The sequence below is a fragment of the Scyliorhinus canicula genome, chromosome 2 (assembly GCF_902713615.1).
Source record: "Scyliorhinus canicula chromosome 2, sScyCan1.1, whole genome shotgun sequence".
Lineage (NCBI taxonomy): Eukaryota > Metazoa > Chordata > Chondrichthyes > Carcharhiniformes > Scyliorhinidae > Scyliorhinus > Scyliorhinus canicula.
In genome coordinates, this window is record NC_052147.1 from 2,341,335 (window position 1) to 2,359,651 (window position 18,317).

General features: G+C 49.5%; 1 protein-coding gene across 3 annotated transcripts in view; it reads right to left on the reverse strand.

Moving 5' to 3' along the window:
- Positions 1-18,317, reverse strand: part of ttll5 (tubulin tyrosine ligase-like family, member 5) — a 509,143-nt gene that overhangs the window by 406,668 nt on the left and 84,158 nt on the right. For all 3 annotated transcript variants that reach the window (XM_038821737.1, XM_038821754.1, XM_038821747.1), the window contains exons 10-12: positions 14,399-14,500; positions 12,261-12,352; positions 7,086-7,193 (exon numbers count right to left, since the gene is read on the reverse strand). In XM_038821737.1, the coding sequence (XP_038677665.1) occupies positions 7,086-7,193; positions 12,261-12,352; positions 14,399-14,500 (302 nt within the window). The remainder of the gene's footprint in view (positions 1-7,085; positions 7,194-12,260; positions 12,353-14,398; positions 14,501-18,317) is intronic.

The window sequence follows — 18,317 nt, forward strand, 5'->3', positions numbered from 1 at the left end:
AGGGTGCAGAGGAGGTTCACCAGGATGTTGCCTGGTATGGAGGGTGCTAGCTATGAAGAAAGGTTGAGTAGATTAGGATTGTTTTAATTGGAAAGACGGAGATTGAGGGGGCAGTTGATTGAGGTCTACAAAATTATGAGAGGTATGGACAGGGTGGATAGCAACAAGCTTTTTCCAAGAGTGGGGGTGTCAATTACAAGGGGTCACGATTTCAAGGTGAGAGGGGGAAAGTTTAAGGGAGATGTGCGTGGAAAGTTTTTTACGCAGAGGGTGGTGGGTGCCTGGAACGCTTTACCAGCGGAGGTGGTAGAGGCGGGCACGATAGCATCATTTAAGAGGCATCTAGACAGGTATATGAACGGGCGGGAACAGAGGGAAGTAGACCTTGGAAAATAGGAGACAGGTTTAGATAAAAGATCTGGATCGGCGCAGGCTGGGAGGGCCGAAGGGCCTGTTCCTGTGCTGTACTTTTCTTTGTTCTTTGTTCATCAAATTAAACAATCTCAGGAGCGTGAAGCTCTGGCTGGGACAGTTGGTTTCAACTGCAGATAAAAGAACCAAGAGTCTATTTATTGTCCTTGCCAACTGAGCACTCATTCTCTCACTCCGAGATTCACAGGCCAAGCACAGTGCATCTCACCTCCCTGCCATTTCCATGATGACGGCGCTCAGCAAGGCCCCACACTCTCTTCCCAGTACCCCCACACAGCCAAATGAAAAACTCATCTATAAATAAATCGCAGGAGTACAAGAGCTGTGTTATTCTACATACACTTAATAACAAACTGCAATATCCTTAGATTCAGCCTTAGATCGCCACTCTCCATGCACCCAGCCTACTCTATCCTGTTTCAGCTTCATATCCTGACCCGGACTCTACACCCTCCTGCAGCACTGCATACCCACTCACATCCTTTGCTCTTCCAATGCTGATCTCATTCCTCACCCTCCATTGGTGGCACAAGCTTTCAGCTAACATATCCTATCCTTTGAAACTCTCTCGAAAGAACTAACCTTACTGTAGCCCACTCAATCACCTGAAAGCGTTCCTCACCAACCAGGTCTTCACTTTCCTGCCCTAACCTACTCGTCATTGTTCAATTTCCCTTGTGAAGTGCTTGAGGAGATTACAAGAATAAATAGACAGGTTGACATTGGTGACTCTCCGGGTACAATGGTTTTGCCCCTCCAGATCCTTGTAACTCCCAGCCCTACAATTCTCCACGATCTCTGCCTCTTGTACATGCCAGGTTTTAATCCTCCATCTCTGGCAGCTGAGGCTTCAGCTGCTTGGGCCTCAAGCTCTGCAATTCCCTCCCCAAACCTGCCCCACCTCTCTCTTCTTCTGTAAGGAACTCCTTAAAACCAAGCTTTCGGTCACCTATCCTAATATATCCTAATGTGGCTTGGTGCCAATTGGTATCTGATAACCCACCTATGAAATGGCCTGGGACTTGTTAACTACATTAATAGGGCTCCATAAATGTTGGCAAGCTCTCTAGTATTCTGATCCCCTGCAGTCTGCAACAGCTGAAAACATCCAGAAGTAGGCCGCAGCAGCAGCAGACTGTGAATGAACTGTGATAATGCATGACAGGAAATTGAGATGCGAGCTAATCTTTTGTCAATGACTTTCATTATCTGGTTCTGGTTCATAACCATAAGTCATGGTTTAGTCTACAGACAAGTAAGTCATCTGTCCTTCCTCAGCTTAATGGAAAAGTTCAAAGTTACAGACAAAAGCTGCTTTATCAATACAGAGATTGACGGGCGGGGGGGGCAAGAGAACAAAACTGAGCGACACCAAGATTGTTAAATCAAGTCAGAGAGGCAGCGAGAGAACTAAACTCAAAGGTGAGGAGGCAGAGAAATGGAGAAGGACCGCGGGGCCGTGCACATGACGCAGCAGGAGGGCGCCGCTAGCGGGCGGGACTGTACTTGGCAGAGGTACGGAAATTATAGCGGGGGGCTTCAATTATCCGACTACAGACTGGAATAGTCACAGTATAAAAGGCAGTGAGGGCAGAAGGTTCTTAGAGCATGTTCAGGAAAATTTTCTTCAGTGGAATGTTTACAGTCCAATGAGAAAAGAGGCACTTCTAGACCTGGTTCTTGGGAATGAAGTGGCCAAGTCAGTCAAGTGTCAGTAGGAGGCCATTTAGAGGGCAATAATCATTATACCGTAAGGTTTAGGCTGGTTATAGAAAAGGAAAAGGAGCAATCCAGAGGAAGAACAATTAACTGAAGGGAAATCCAACTTTAAAGGGGTAAGAACGGATCTGAACCAGTTAAACTGGAATCAAAGACTGATGGTCAAACTTGGAACAGAACAATTGGCTGCCTTTAAAGAAGAGATAGTTCAGGCGCAGTCAAGGTGGGCAGCACGGTGACAGTGGTCAGCACAGCTGCCCCAGGGCCCCTGGTTCAATTCCGACCTCAGGCAACGTTGTGTGTGGAGTTGCACATTCATCCCGTGTCTGCGTGGGTTTCCTCCCAAAGTCCCAAGGTATGCTGGTTAGATGGACTAGCCATGCAAAAATTTCCCCTTAGTATCCAAAATGTAAGGTGGGATTACGGAGATAGGGCAAGGAATTGAGCTAGGTAGGGTGCTCTTTTGGAGAATCGATATAGACGCGATGGGCCGAATGGATTCCTTCTGGATTGTAGTTATTCTCAGGTATACTCCCATGTAAGGGAGAGCGAGGGCAAGCAAATCCAGAGCTCGCTGGATGACAAATGAGATGGAAGTTAAGAAGGGGAACATTTGTGCTTATGACCCGATGTCAGGTAGGAAATACATTGGAGAACCAGGCTGAATATAAACGGTTCAGAGAGATTTTTTTTATTTTTTCATGTGGTATGGGCATTGCTGGCTGGGTCAACATTTTCTGCCCATTGCTAATCACCCTCAAGGTGGCGGTGAACTGCCTTCTTGAACTCTAGCTTGTCCTGTGGTGTAGGTACATCCACAGGGTTGTTAGGGAGGAAGTTCCAGTATTTTTAACAAGCAATAGTAAAGAACGGCAATATATTTCCAACTCGGGATCATGTGTGGCTGGAAGAGGAACTTACAGGAGCTGGTGTTCCCATGTGTCTCCTGTTCTTGACCTTCAAATTGAAATTAAAAATGAAAATCGCTTATTGTCACGAGGAGGCTTCAATGAAGTTACTGTGAAAAGCCCCTAGTCGCCACATTCCAGAGCCTGTCCGGGGAGGCTAGTACGGTGAATTGATAGAGGTTGTAGGTTTGGAAGGTGCTGAAAAAGAGTCTGGGAGTGTTGCTGCAGTGCACTTCTTGTGGATGGTACATACTACTGACACTATGCACTGGTGGTGGAGGGAGTAAATGTTTACGGTGGTGGCAGGGCTATCAATCAGGTGGCCAGCTGTGTCCTGGATGGTGTCGAGCTTCTCAAGTGTTGTCAGAGATTCACTCATCCAGGCAAGTGGAGAGTATTCCATCACACTCCTGACTTGTAACTTATAGATGATGGACAGGTTTTGGGGAGTCAGGAGCTGAGTCCCTCTCTGCAGTATTCCCAGCCTCTGACCTGCTCTTGTAGCCACAGTATTAATATGGCTAGTCCAATTCAGTTTCTGATCAATGGTACCCCCAGGAAATGTTGATAGTGGGGGATTCAGTGATGGCAGTGCCATTGGATGTCAAGGGATGATGGTTAGATTGGCTCTTGTTGGAGATGGCCATTGACTGGCACTTGTGTGGCACCAATGTTAACTTGTCATCCCCAGCCTGGATATTGACCAGGTCTTGCTGCATTTGGACATAAGATTGATCTAGTATCTGAGGAGCTGCAAATGGCGCTGAACATTGTACAAGCATCAGCGACCATTCCCCCCATTTCTGATTACGTGGTGGAGGGACGGTCACTGATGAATCAGCTGAAGGTGGTTGGGCCACTGCTCTGAGGGATTCCTGCAGTGATGTCCTGGGTCCGAGGTATTTGACTTCCAACAACCATCTTTGCGCCAGGTACGGCTCCAACCAGTGGGGAGTTTTCCCTGGGCGGGCGGGCATGCACACGCACACACAGGCAAGGGATTGGCTGAGGCATTAAATTAATACTTTGCATCTGTCTTTACCATTCATTATTCACGATGAAATGATTGATAGGTTTAAAGTTAATAAGGAGGTATTGGATAGACAGTCTGTACTTAAAGTTGACAAGGCACCAGGACCTGGATGGGATGCGTTAAAGACAAGATGGGCCGACTGGTCCATGATTTTGTGAGATTCAGTTCACACAATGGGCGAAATTCTCCGACCCCCAGCAGGGTCGGAGAATCGCCTGGGGCCGCCGAAAATCCGGCCCCCGCCGTGGCAGAGATTCTCCGCCACCCGGGAAGTGGCGGTGGCGGGAATCTCGCCACTCCGATCGGCGAGGCCCCTGCGGTGATTCTCCAGCCCGGATGGGCCGAAGTCCCGCCGCTGGGAGGCCTCTCCCGCCACCGAGGTTTGAACCATCTCTGTAACGGCAGGGATCGGCAGCGCGAGCGGGCCCCGGGGTCCTGGGGGGGGCGGGGGGCGATCGAAACCCGGGGGGTGCCCCCACGGTGGCCAGGCCCGCGATCGGGACCCCCCGCTCAGACTCCGGGCCAGTGCCCTGGGTGCACTCTTTCTCCTTCAGCGGCCGCCACGGCCTCCGCCATGGCGAAAGCGGAAGAGAAACTCACATCGCGCATGCGCCGGTGGTGACGTCAGCAGCAGCTGGCTGCTGACGTCACTGCCGGCGCATGCGTCGACCGGCGAAAGCCTTTCGGCCAGCCCCGCTGCCGGGGGCGCCGGTTTTTTGCGCCGGTGTTCTGGTGCCAATCGCTCCGGCGCGGGGCTGGCCCCCAAAGGTGGGGAGAATTCCCCACCTTTGGGGAGGCCCGACCCCTGAGTGGTTGGCGCCACTCCCCTACACCGGGACCCTCCGCCACGCCGGGTAGGGGAGAATCCCGCCCAATGAGTGTTGTGCAGCCTTTACACACAGCAAGTTCTCATCAGCAGCAATAAGGTAAATAAATAGCTGGTTACTCTGTTTCATGATAATGTTGGCCAGGATCCTGGAGATCTCCCCTGGCCCTTAATCGAATTGTGCAATAGGATCTTTAACATTCACCTGTAGCAGAGGATTGGAGTTTGTCAGTTTAAGAAAATAAAAATTAGGAGCTGGAGTGGGCCATTCAGCCCCTCGAACCTGCCCCACTATTCAATAAGATCATGGCCAATCTGATTGTGACCAAAGCTCCACTTTTCTGTATGTCCCCAAATCCCTGAACTCTCTTGTTGATCAAAAATCTGTCGGACTCAGCTTTGAATGTATTAAATGTTCCGGACTTCACCACTCTCTGGGCTAGAGAATTCCTCCTCATCTCCGTCTTAAACGGGAGACTCCTTATGCTGTGTCTCCTTGGTCTCAATTCCCCACAAGGGGTAACATTCTCTCAGCATCCACCCTGTCAAGCACCCTCACCGGGGCTTGGGCTTCAATATTAGGGGATCTCATTCTTCAAACTCTAATGTGTAACAGCCCAACCTGCTGGATCTTTTTTCTAAGACAACTCTTTCATCCCAGGAATCAACCTAGTGAACCTTCTCTGAATGCCTTCCTCCCATAAATAAGGAGGCTAAAATGCAGGGACTACTCCAGGTACAATCTCACCATGCCTTGTTTGGAACAAGGCTTCCCCTCCCTTGCAATAAAGGCTAACATTCCACATACCTTTCTAATTATATGTTTACTTTTTGTGAGTGATTTACAAGGGCGCCCACAGCCCTCTTTACTGCAACATTCTGCAGTCTCCCTCCATTCAAATAATACTTTGCTTTTCCACTCTTCCCAAAGTGGAAAACTTTGTACACTCACTGAACCTATTTATATCCTATTGCACACTCTTGGTTTACTCCTCACAATTTGCTTTCCTACTCATCTTTGTATTGTCAGAAAAAGTGGATACAATACACTTGGGCAGCACAGTAGCATAGTGGTTAGCAATATGGCTTCACAGTGCCAGGATCCCAGGTTCGATTCCCGGCTTGGGTCACTGTCTGTGTGGAGTCTACACGTTCTCCCCGTGTCTGCATGGGTTTCCTCCGGGTGCTCCGGTTTCCTCCCGAAAGACGTGCTGTTAGGTGAATTAGACACTCTGAATTCTTCCTCTGTGTACCTGAACAGGCGCCAGAATGCGGCGACTAGGGACTTTTCACAGTAACTTCATTACAGTGTTAATGTAAGCCTACGTGTGACAATAAAGATTATTATTATTGGTCTCTTAATCCAAGTTATTAACATAGAGCATCAATAGTTCAAGCTCCAGCACTGACCCCTGTGGAACTCCACGAGTTACAGTTTGCCAACCTGAAAATGATTCGCTGATATATCCCGACTCAGTATAAAAGCAAATTATTGCGAATGCTGGAATCTGAAATGAAAGGGAAAATGCTGGAAAATCTCAGCAGGTCTGGCAGCATCTGTAGGGAGAGAAAAGAGCGAATGTTTCGAGTCTGATGACAACATGCAGCCAGACCTGCTGAGATTTTTCAGCATTTTCTCTTTCGTATCCCGACTCAGTTTCCTGTTTGTTAGCCAATCCTCTATCCTTACTAATCTGTCACCTCCAGTACCATGAGCTTTAATCTTGCATAGTAACCTTTTTGTGACACATTATCGAATGTCTTCTGCAAATCCAAATACACTACATCGACTGGTTCCCTCTTTATCCGGCCTGCTTTTAACCTACTAATAAAATTGTTTTCCCTTGCACAAAACTCTGTTGGTTCTGTTTGATTGTAATATGATTTTAGTTAGATATATACTTGGAAAAGAAACTTCACACAGAAAGAGAAGAGAACTAGGAAAAATTGGATAATTCTTTCAAGAAGTTTGGGAAAATCTATTCGGAAAAATGGCCCCTTTTTTGTGATGTATCATTGTTTGAAATAACAACCAGAGAGAGCACATGGATTTTCTAACTCTGGAGCGAGAGAACATCTGGCGAAGATTCCAAAAACACAAAGACCTGTGGAAATGTATAATCAAAGCTCGGTACAAAGTGAACTTCATACTGCAAATGGAACTTACCAAAGCAGTTGCCTCTGTGGGGCACAAACATTTTGGAAGCAGAGGCGATATGAAGCTCTGCTGCAATGAGTGCCTTGATGATGAGGTCCTCGATCTGAGCCATCAAAGCTGCACAGGGAAAGAGACACAATGGAATCAGCCACTTGCCAGAGTCGACACAATGCACCAGCCAGTTCCACCAAATACAGTTATTGCAGCACAAAACAAAACGTTCTCTTGAATTCAATGTTTTCCTACTTCTAAAGGCAACAATGTGGAGCCCTGCTGAAAAAAGAGAGAGACGTGCCGTCCAACCTTTTCAACCTTTTCATATATCAGAACAGTTCACAGTCTATCTAAAGTATGCTGCATGATAAGAGAGTGCTGCTGGGGCCGGATTCTCCATTCCTGAGACTTGGCACCACATCTGGACCGATTCAGCAACCGTTAAGGGGCTAGCATCGTCGCCTTATGGAACACAATCGATTCTAATGAGAAGCGGTGCTGGATTTGGGATTGACACTCACGAAGCTGACAAACTGCAGCTGCAAACACACACTTTACTCCCCACGCACACCATCGCAGCCAACAAGATGGCACTGGGGAGAGCGGCTCCCCGTTTCACGGACGCAGAACTCGAAAACCTGCTGTACACCGAGGAGGAGAGGTGAGCGATCATGTACCCTGGGGTGGGAAGGAGACTACCAGCCTCCGCCATTTGCCGTGCCTGGGTGCAGGTGGCAGAGTTCATGAGCAAGTGGGCAACACCGTCAGGACTGGCCGGCAGTGCCGAAAAAAACTGCACAACCTCCTTAGGGCAGCCAGGGTGAGTAGGCAGCACTGTGCCCCTGGCACAACCCCTGTCCTACACATCAATAACCCCGCCCCAACCCGGAGGGCGGCTGAACCCCCACCCTGCACCACATGTTGGCACCCATGGCCGATGCCCTGGCCACTGAAGCCACCAGCTATCCACCCCCTGGGCTGCATGTGCAGACTGCCTAACACTGTGCGTTTTCTGTTCTCCCCGCCCCCAGTGAGACCCTACTGAGTTACGGTTCCCATGATACGTGTGACATTGCCCCCCACCCCCGTCCCCGCCTCCCGGCCTGCAAAGCAATCGTACGTCTTCTCTTGTGTCTTGCAGGAGCTGCTGGTGATGGCGTGAGCACGTCTGGTGTTCCCAGTCCCCAACCACAATCAAGTGGAGAACAGCGACGACGAGTACACGGATCTGCATTCCGTGACACCCTGGAACTCGAGTCCGGCGAAGACACCGACTTTCCGTCACAGCTGTCTCCAACACCCTCCACCATCCCAGAGACACTCACCTCGGTTGGGCATGTTAGTGAAGAGGCTCCTGGGACACTATCTGGTGCGCACCACACATTGCATCCTGTACAGCAGGTGGAGGTAGAAACACTTGAGGGGCAGATGGTCAGAGGGCGGCCTGACCCCAGGACTAGCCGTCGTCCAGATGAGTTTCAGGCTTCGAGAACAGACAGTCCCATCGAAGGCGGAGCCAGGGACGATGTCGGCGAACATCCAGCACCTGCAGGTGCAGCTGCAGGAGTCCAACCGCGTGCAGCAGCAGGAGGCGGTGCCGACCATGCGTGCCACCCATGCCAACACCGCACAAGTGGCGTCCACAGGGACAAAGGTTTCGCCCATTGCTCAAGATATCCAAGACCTGGTGCATTCTGTGCGGGCAGTGTCCGAGGCCCAGGACAGGGCTGCTCTGTCACAGGCAGCTGTGTACAGAACCACTTGGACACTGCAATGGCGCTCCAGAGCCTTGCCCAGTCACAGCAGGTCATCACTGAAAGCATCGGAGGGCATTGCCCGGCCGCAAGCCGACACGGCTCAGAAGGTGGTGGCACAGTCACTGGGTGATGTGGTACAGTCCCAGATGACGATGGCACACTCTCTGTGCTGCATGGCAATGAGCATGGAGACCCTAGTCAAGACAAGAGCGGGCCTCCAGGGCTGGCAGTGCCAGATGGCGGGGGAACCTCAGGGTTGGCTCCGCTTGTATACCCATCCCATGGAGTAGACTAGGGACCGTCGGTCACCCCGAGGGTCGAGGAGACGATGGTGGGGCCCGTGCCGGTGACTCCCGAAGGGGAGGGGGATGCTGGAACACTGCAGCACCTCGGACACAGCCCTGCCGCCCCCTGGTGTATCAAATTGGCAGTGGGCAGAATAGGGCGGCATCACCCTACCTGGGCCCCGCAAGCAGCAGCCAGGTCCATCCAGGCCCAGTTGCCCCAGAAGACGGCCACCAAAGCGGACCCAGGTCACAGGGCAGGAATCGCAGCAAGCCGCCTCCACTCCTGATGTACCGTCTGGGGATCCACCTAGACGTAGTGTTAGGGCCGTAAGTCCAGAAAGGTAGACATCAATAAGGTCGGCATGGGTGCAGCACATAAGATAGCGATAGGGGCTAGGGCACAAACCTGTATATATATGTTCACAATAAACACATGTTCACGACGTTACAACCTGCCTCGGTGCTCTGACTGCAGAGGGGGCTGCTGGGGATGGGTGAATAGTCGGGCGGGAGGGGGGTCTTGGGCCACAGACCACATAACAGCTAGCGCTCACCCCATGTCCTGCCCATCCCCGCCCTCCTCCGCATCCTCCTCGTCGGACAAGGACTGATGTCATCCTCCTCCTCCAGCACGTCACCCATCTGCTGCACGGTGTTCTGGAGGACACAGCAGGCCATCCTGATGTGGGTGACTCTCGCAGTGCCATATTGGAGGCCCCTCCAGACTGGTCCAGGCACCTGAACCGCATCTTCAGGATGCCAAAACACCGCTCGATCACGCCCCTGATCACAGCATGGGCGTCGTTGTAGCAAGTCTCCAAGTCTCTGCATTAGTCTGTAGCCTCTGGATGGGTGTCATCAGCCATGAGTAGAATAGATAGCCCCTGTCACCCAGGAGCCAATCCATCAGCCGTGGGGGGGGGGGGGGGGGGGGGGGGGCCTGAAACGGCCAAGTGTGACCAGGATGAAGGGGTCGTGCACACTGACTGGGTATCGGGCGCAGACATGCATGATGTGTATCTCATGGTCACACACCAGCTGCGTGCTCATTGAGTGGAACCCCTTTTGGTTTGTGAAAACTGGTCTGTCATCTGCAGATTCTCCTACGGAGACATGCACCCCCTGGACCCAGGGAGGGTGTTGGAGACAGCTGTGATGGTAAGTCGGTGTCTTCCCTGGACTCGAGCTCCAGGGTGTCACAGAATGTGGACCCAGGCAACTTGGCAATGGCGACGAACCCCGCTGTCCGGGTATCCTGGTGGGCTTAGTCCACATTGAAATTGATGTAATGTGCCAACCAGGCACATAGGGCCTCCATGATGCCGCGGATGCACCTGTGCACTCAGTTCTGAGATTCCACACAGGTCCCCACTCGGCGCCTCGAAGGACCCCGTGGCGTAAACGTTCAGGGCGACTGTCACTTTGAAGGGTGTCCTTCCCCCATTCCCCCGCGGTGCCTTATGCACCATCATCTGGCAGAACTGTCGCACTGTCCACCTGCTCAGTCGGAGTCTTTGACGGCTCGTAGGTCCTCAAATAACAGGCACTGCCGGCACACACAAAGCCTCATGCACTGCCTCCTTCCCACCTCCGCCTCGTTCTGCGGGGTGGCCGGCTCTCCATCCTCATCGGCTGCCTCTTGTTACCCTGGGGCAGGCTCCGCTGCTGCATGGTCCTCCTCCTCCTCGAGCAGCTCCAACTCGTACTGCCTCAGTGCACCTCCCCCAGTGTGTGGCGACTAGGAGGAAGGCTTCCTCTGTTGGTTGAACTCCATTATCTGCATGGGGTGAAAGGCTGATATGTTAGCATGGTGCGTACCCCATGCCCAACCAGGTCTAATGGGCTACATGACACTGTGGACCTTGCCCCACATGCCTCCCCCCCATCTCTGCACCCCTTTGCCAGAGATACTGTCAGCTGGACATTGCCCTTGCCAGCAGTACACTCTGTAGCCTCCGTCCAGCATCCCCCCTGTAGGGGCTACTGTGGACATTGCCCTTGGGTGGGCCGTGTGATACCCCGCTGGAGGGTGAGGGCTGGGGCGGAGGCACCCATACGGCCGGTGTCACTCTGCACAACCACGGGCCACGGTGAGTGGTCAGTGCAGTGTGCAGCCAGATGGCCGCCTTGCAGGCCGTGTTTCCCCCCCCCCCCCCCATCTCCCCCCTCCGCATATCCCCCCTCCTCTCCAGCCAGCATCAGGATCGGCAGTCCACTATCGTGCCTCTGCAAGTCTTACCTCCTCTCTCCCTCATCAGCCGTGGCGCATGTTTCCCGATTTTTAAAAGCCTGACTGTACCTCGCCATTGGAGATTCCCCCCGGCAGAGGCGGAGGACCCGGAGAATACCGGGTCAGGCCCGCTAATGATATGCGAATGACGTTTCCTGTGTGCGCGGAGTGGAACACATTGACACCGCCGTCGAGGCACCGGAGATTTGCGATTTGGCGTGAACCCGGTGCCGGCCAAGAGTTCAGCATCAATACCGATTCTCCGCCCAATCGCCTTTCCCAATTTCGGTATCGACCGACAGAGAATCGCGCCCCTGATGTTTGACACAATCCACCAGTCATGGGATCATACAGCCTACTTACTGAGCGTCACACTGGCACGGAAATCCATATACCACATTACTCATTTGTGAGATACATAGGTTTCCTTTTGCTTGCCAGCAGCATCCTGTTGGTGGAGAATATCACTTGTGTTACTGCTGCAAACCAACATCAAACACAAATGGATGCCCACCAGCACCGCTGGCTGGTAAGTTTTATTCTCCGAGCCTTTTCAGTTGTGCACAGAACTGAAGAGCACTCTGCATAACGTCGGCCAAGCATACCTGCTGCACATAGAGACACTCAGCTCCAATGTGGAAGACAAATCAATGTTGAATACTTCAGTCAGCTACTAACCTCAGTACACGTCAGTACACAATGCATTTAATCTGGTTTTGAAATTCAAAACCTCTCCCATCTCTGATGGGTGGAAATATCCGTCCTCGGGCTGAAGGGCAGGATGGGTGTATCTGGTAGAGGCCCAGATCCTATCAGTCAAACAGGAATGTATAGGGAAAGCATGGACAACCAAAGGAACAAATTTTAGAAGCACTCCAATAGCAATCGACAACACACCAGAAGAGATACCACTCACTGGCTGTGTCTGTTCCTTCCTGCTTCAGGTACCGTAGCATCGCGCTCATGCTCCACTTATTTCCGTAATCCTCCACTTCTGGGTCATCACAGCTGGGAAAAGACAGAAAAACAACATGGGACAATTATTGTAACATTCAGATTTGGGGACCCTGTTCCCTGTTCAAACTGTGATTTCTCCAGATTCAGAGGCAAAATAGAAATTGCATTTCCATAGCACCCTTCACAACCACAAAACATCCTAAAGCACCTTGTCAACCAAGTAAGTACTTTATGAACTGTATTAAATCTTGTAACATAAGGAAATGCAACTATTTGCACAAAGCAAGGTACAACTAACGGCAACGTGATCATTACTGGACCATCTGTTTTAAAGTGTTGTCTGAAAGGTAAATAATGGTCAGAGGTCTTCTTACTCTTCTTCAAATCGTGTCAGGAAATCTTTTACATTCAACTGCTATGCCGGGGAGGGCCCCCAGGGAGCGCCCCAATTTTACATCCCATCCAATAGATGGCACTTCCAACAATGGAGTGTGCCTCAGGACTGCCTGGCCCCAAGATTCCGAACTCCAAGGTGAGATGTCACTCACTGAGCCAGGACAGATAACTCATTTTTCCACATCACGACTTAGATATAAGGTAGTATTGGGTTCACCGGGCACAGCTTTGCTTTTTTCGACAACATAATTTGTCTAAAAAAATCTTTCTTTGGGATTGTGATTTGAATTTTCTCTTCTGCACATGGATGATGTTCCTTTGATAGAATCATAGGAAAACACAGCACCAGAGGCGCCATTTGGCCGATTGCCTGAGTGTTCCTAATTAGCCCAACTCGCTGGACCTTGCAGTAAGCACTGTTATTTCCCCTAAAAGTTGTTTTATTCTTGCACATGGCATGGGCATCACAGCCAGGGCCAACACTCACTGCTCATCCATAATTGCTCATGAGAATTTATCCAAGTCACTTTTGAAAATTCCTTTTGAATCTGCTTCCACCTTCCTGCCAGGTAGCGTATTCCACATCACAACAACTCCCTCTGTGTGAAAGATATTCACAATCTGCCTCTGGGTCTTTTGCAAATTATCTTACACCAGTGTCCTTGGATACTGACCATAATGCCAGAGCGCCATAAAAACACAAGCCTTTCTTTGTTAAACAGGATTTGGGAAAATCATTGGTTTAAAACCGTTTGGGATTCAGATCGAAAGTTTAGACAGTTGGATGAGTACTTAACAGGGTAGGTACAGCACAGAGAAAAGCTCCCTCTACACTGTCCCCATCACACTCCCAGGACCTGGACAGCACGGGGTTAGATACAGAGTAAAGCTCCCTCTACACTGTCCCCATCAAACACTCCCAGGACAGGTACAGCACGGGGTTAGATAGAGAGTAAAGCTCCCTCTACACTGTCCCCATCAAAACTCCCAGGGCAGGTACAGCACGGGGTTAGATACAGAGTAAAGCTCCCTCTACACTATCCCCATCAAACACTCCCAGGACAGGTACAGCACGGGGTTAGATACAGAGTAAAGCTCCCTCTACACTGTCCCCATCAAACACTCCCAGGACATAGACAGCATGGGGTTAGATACAGAGTAAAGCTCCCTCCACACTGTCCCCATCACACTCCCAGGACATGGACAGCACGGGGTTTGATACAGTGTAAAGCTCCCTCTACACTGTCCCCATCAAATACTCCCAGGACAGGTACAGCACAGGGTTAGATACAGAGTAAAGCTCCCTCTACACTGTCCACATCAAACACTCCCAGGACAGGTACAGCACGGGGTTAGATACAGAGTAAAGCTCCCTCTACACTGTCCCCATCAAACACTCCCAGGACAGGTACAGCACGGGGTTAGATACAGAGTAAAGCTCCCTCTACACTGTCCCCATCAAACACTCCCAGGACAGGTACAGCACGGGGTTAGACACAGAGTAAAGCTCCCTCTACACTGTCCCCATCAAACACTCCCAGGACAGGTACAGCATGGGGTTAGATACAGAGTAAAGCTCCCTCTACACTGTCCCCATCAAACACTCCCAGGACAGGTACAGCATGGGGTTAGATACAGAATAACATTCACTTTGCAATGTCCCCTCAAACAAACATTTTTAGGTACAGAGTCAGACATTACCTGACGTAGTCACAGCTTTTCTTGTTGATGCTGTAGTTTGTCAGATGCATGAACTGATTCTTGATGTTCCTCGTTGCACGGTCATACTTCACTGTAGCAAATCTTTTGAGAAGAAAGCAATGTTTGGAGTTATATTCCCAGATTAATAAACTATAGGGAATGTATTTAACTCCCTTCCCTTCAGTTGATGGCTTGAAAAGAGCAAGGGGAAGGGAAGGGAGTTTTCCGAACAAAACACCACCATTCAGCTGCTGGGGAATCTTCAGGAGAAAATTACACTCATAATAGTAATGTCTTGAACCTGACGTGTTTCTGTTTAAAGGTGTTAAATCTTTTGGAGGTTTGAAGGAACATTTTGAGGGATTATTTAGTGTTGTATTATTTTCGGGGTTATCTTTGAAGTAAGGGGTGTTAAGGGATCCAATATTTATTTAAAAAGGTTAAGTTGAATTCATGGAATAAACATTGTTTTGTGTTTAAAAACCCCTGTGTCCATAATTGTAATCCCACACCTGGGGAACAAGCCGTGTGCTTCAAAAGCAACAATACATTAAAGGGAGAGGTTGGTTGAACTCCATGATACATTTTGGGGTTCTGAAAACGCCGCTCCCATAACAATACAATAGTAAATATTCAATGGGCTGGTTTAGCTCAGTGGGCTAGACAGCTGGTTTGTAATGTAGAATAAGGCCAGCAGCGCAGGTTCAATTCCCATACCGGCTGAGAATTCTGAATTCTCCCTCTGTGTAGCCGAACAGGTGCCGGAATGTGGCGGCTAGGGGCTTTTCACAGTAACTTCATTGCAGTGTTAATGTAAGCCAACTTGTGGCAATAATAAAGATTATTATTATTAAATACATAGACATCAGGTGAAGCAAGAGTAGAGAAGATGCATCGAGAGATCAGGTCAGTCCATGAGATGCTCGTTTAGGAGTCTGGTAACAGCGGGGAAGAAGCTGTTTTTGAGTCTGTTACTGCATGTTCTCAGACTTTTGTATCTCCTGCCTGATGGAAGAAGTTGGAAGAGAGAATAACCCGGGTGGGAGGGGTCTTTGATTATGCTGCCCGCTTTCCCCAGGCAGCAGGAGGTGTAGATGGAGTCAATCAATGGGAGGTGGGTTTGAGAGCTGGACTGGGCGGTGTTCACGACTCTCTGTAATTCCTTATGGTCTTGGGCCGATCAGTTGCCATACCAGGCTGTGATGCAGCCAGATAGGATGCTTTCTATGGTGCATCTGTAAAAGTTGGTAAGAGTTAACGTGGACATGCCGAATTTCCTTAGTTTCCTGAGGAAGTATAGGCACTGTTGAGCTTTCTTGATCATAGCGTCGACGTGGGTGGACCAGGACAGATTGTTGGCGATGTGCAGACCTCGGTATTTGAAGCTGTCAACCACCGGGCAGGAGATACAAAAGTTTGAGAACACGCATGAACAGACTCAAAAACAGCTTCTTCCCCACTGTTACCAGACTCCTAAATGACCCTCTTATGAACTGACCTCAGTAACACTACACCCCTGTATGCTTCACCCGATGCCGGTGCTTATGTAGTTACATTGTGTACCTTGTGTTGCCCTATTATGTATTTTCTTTTATTTCCTTTTCTTTTCATGTACTTAATGATCTGTTGAGCTGCTCGCAGAAAAATACTTTTCACTGTACCTCGGTACACGTGACTATAAACAAATCCAATCCAATCTCCACCTCTGTACCATTGATGCAGACAAGGGCGTGTACGACACTTCGCTTGCTGAAGTCGATGACCAGCTCCTTAGTTTTGCTGACGTTGAGGGAGAGATTGCTGTCATTACAGCATGCCACTAGGTTCTCTCTCTCCCTCCTGTACTCATCGTTGTTTGAGATCCGACCCACTACGGTCGCGTCATCAGCAAACTTGTAGATGGAGTTGGAGCTGAATTTCCAGTCATGTGTGTACATGGAGTATAGTAGGGTGCAAAGTACACAGCCTTGCAGGGCCCCGTTATTGAGGACTATCATGGAGGAGCATCATGACTTAGTGCCAGTTCCCTGACCTTTTCCCATAGCCCTGTGCCTAGTTTCTATTCAAGTAATATTCTAGTAGCTCCAGAATGCCTCATCTGAACCTGCCTCCAGAACATTCAGAAGGTTGAGAACTTTTGGAATTCTTTTCACTGGCGCAGACAGTGCTGACAGACAGCGTAATGCCACTTCAGGCAATTTCCCCCCCGCAGAAATCAAAGACGTGCACAGAGCAGATACAGAAGAACAGAAATCCAGTGTGTACACAGAGCGGATACAGAAGAACAGAAATCCAGTGTGTACACAGAGCGGATACAGAACAGAAATCCAGTGTGTACACAGAGCGGATACAGAACAGAAATCCAGTGTGTACACAGAGCGGATACAGAACAGAAATCCAGTGTGTACACAGAGCGGATGCAGAACAGAAATCCAGTGTGTACACAGAGCGGATACAGAACAGAAATTCAGTGTGTACACAGAGCGGATACAGGAGAACAGAAATCCAGTGTGTACACAGAGTGGATACAGGAGAACAGAAATCCAGTGTGTACACAGAGCGGATACAGAACAGAAATCCAGTGTGTACACAGAGCGGATACAGGAGAACAGAAATCCAGTGTGTACACAGAGCGGATACAGAACAGAAATCCAGTGTGTACACAGAGCGGATACAGGAGAACAGAAATTCAGTGTGTACACAGAGTGGATACAGAAGAACAGAAATTCAGTGTGTATACAGAGCAGATACAGAACAGAAATTCAGTGTGTATACAGAGCAGATACAGAAGAACAGAAATTCAGTGTGTATACAGAGCAGATACAGAACAGAAATCCAGTGTGTACACAGAGCGGATACAGAACAGAAATCCAGTGTGTACACAGAGCGGATACAGAACAGAAATCCAGTGTGTACACAGAGCGGATACAGGAGAACAGAAATCCAGTGTGTATACAGAGCAGATACAGAACAGAAATTCAGTGTGTATACAGAGCAGATACAGAACAGAAATTCAGTGTGTACACAGAGCAGATACAGAACAGAAATCCAGTGTGTACACAGAGCAGATACAGAACAGAAATCCAGTGTGTACACAGAGCAGATACAGAACAGAAATCCAGTGTGTACACAGAGCGGATACAGAAGAACAGAAATTCAGTGTGTACACAGAGCAGATACAGAACAGAAATCCAGTGTGTACACAGAGCAGATACAGAACAGAAATCCGGTGTGTACACAGAGCGGATACAGAACAGAAATCCAGTGTGTACACAGAGCGCATACAGAACAGAAATCCAGTGTGTACACAGAGCAGATACAGAACAGAAATCCAGTGTGTACACAGAGCAGATACAGAACAGAAATCCAGTGTGTACACAGAGCGGATACAGAACAGAAATCCAGTGTGTACACAGAGCGGATACAGGAGAACAGAAATCCGGTGTGTACACAGAGCGGATACAGAACAGAAATCCAGTGTGTATACAGAGCGGATACAGAACAGAAATCCAGTGTGTACACAGAGCGGATACAGGAGAACAGAAATCCGGTGTGTACACAGAGCGGATACAGGAGAACAGAAATCCAGTGTGTACACAGAGCGGATACAGGAGAACAGAAATCCGGTGTGTTCACAGAGCGGATACAGGAGAACAGAAATCCAGTGTGTACACAGAGCGGATACAGAACAGAAATCCAGTGTGTACACAGAGCGGATACAGGAGAACAGAAATCCAGTGTGTACACAGAGCGGATACAGAACAGAAATCCAGTGTGTACACAGAGCGGATACAGGAGAACAGAAATCCAGTGTGTACACAGAGCGGATACAGAACAGAAATCCAGTGTGTACACAGAGCGGATACAGGAGAACAGAAATCCGGTGTGTACACAGAGCGGATACAGGAGAACAGAAATC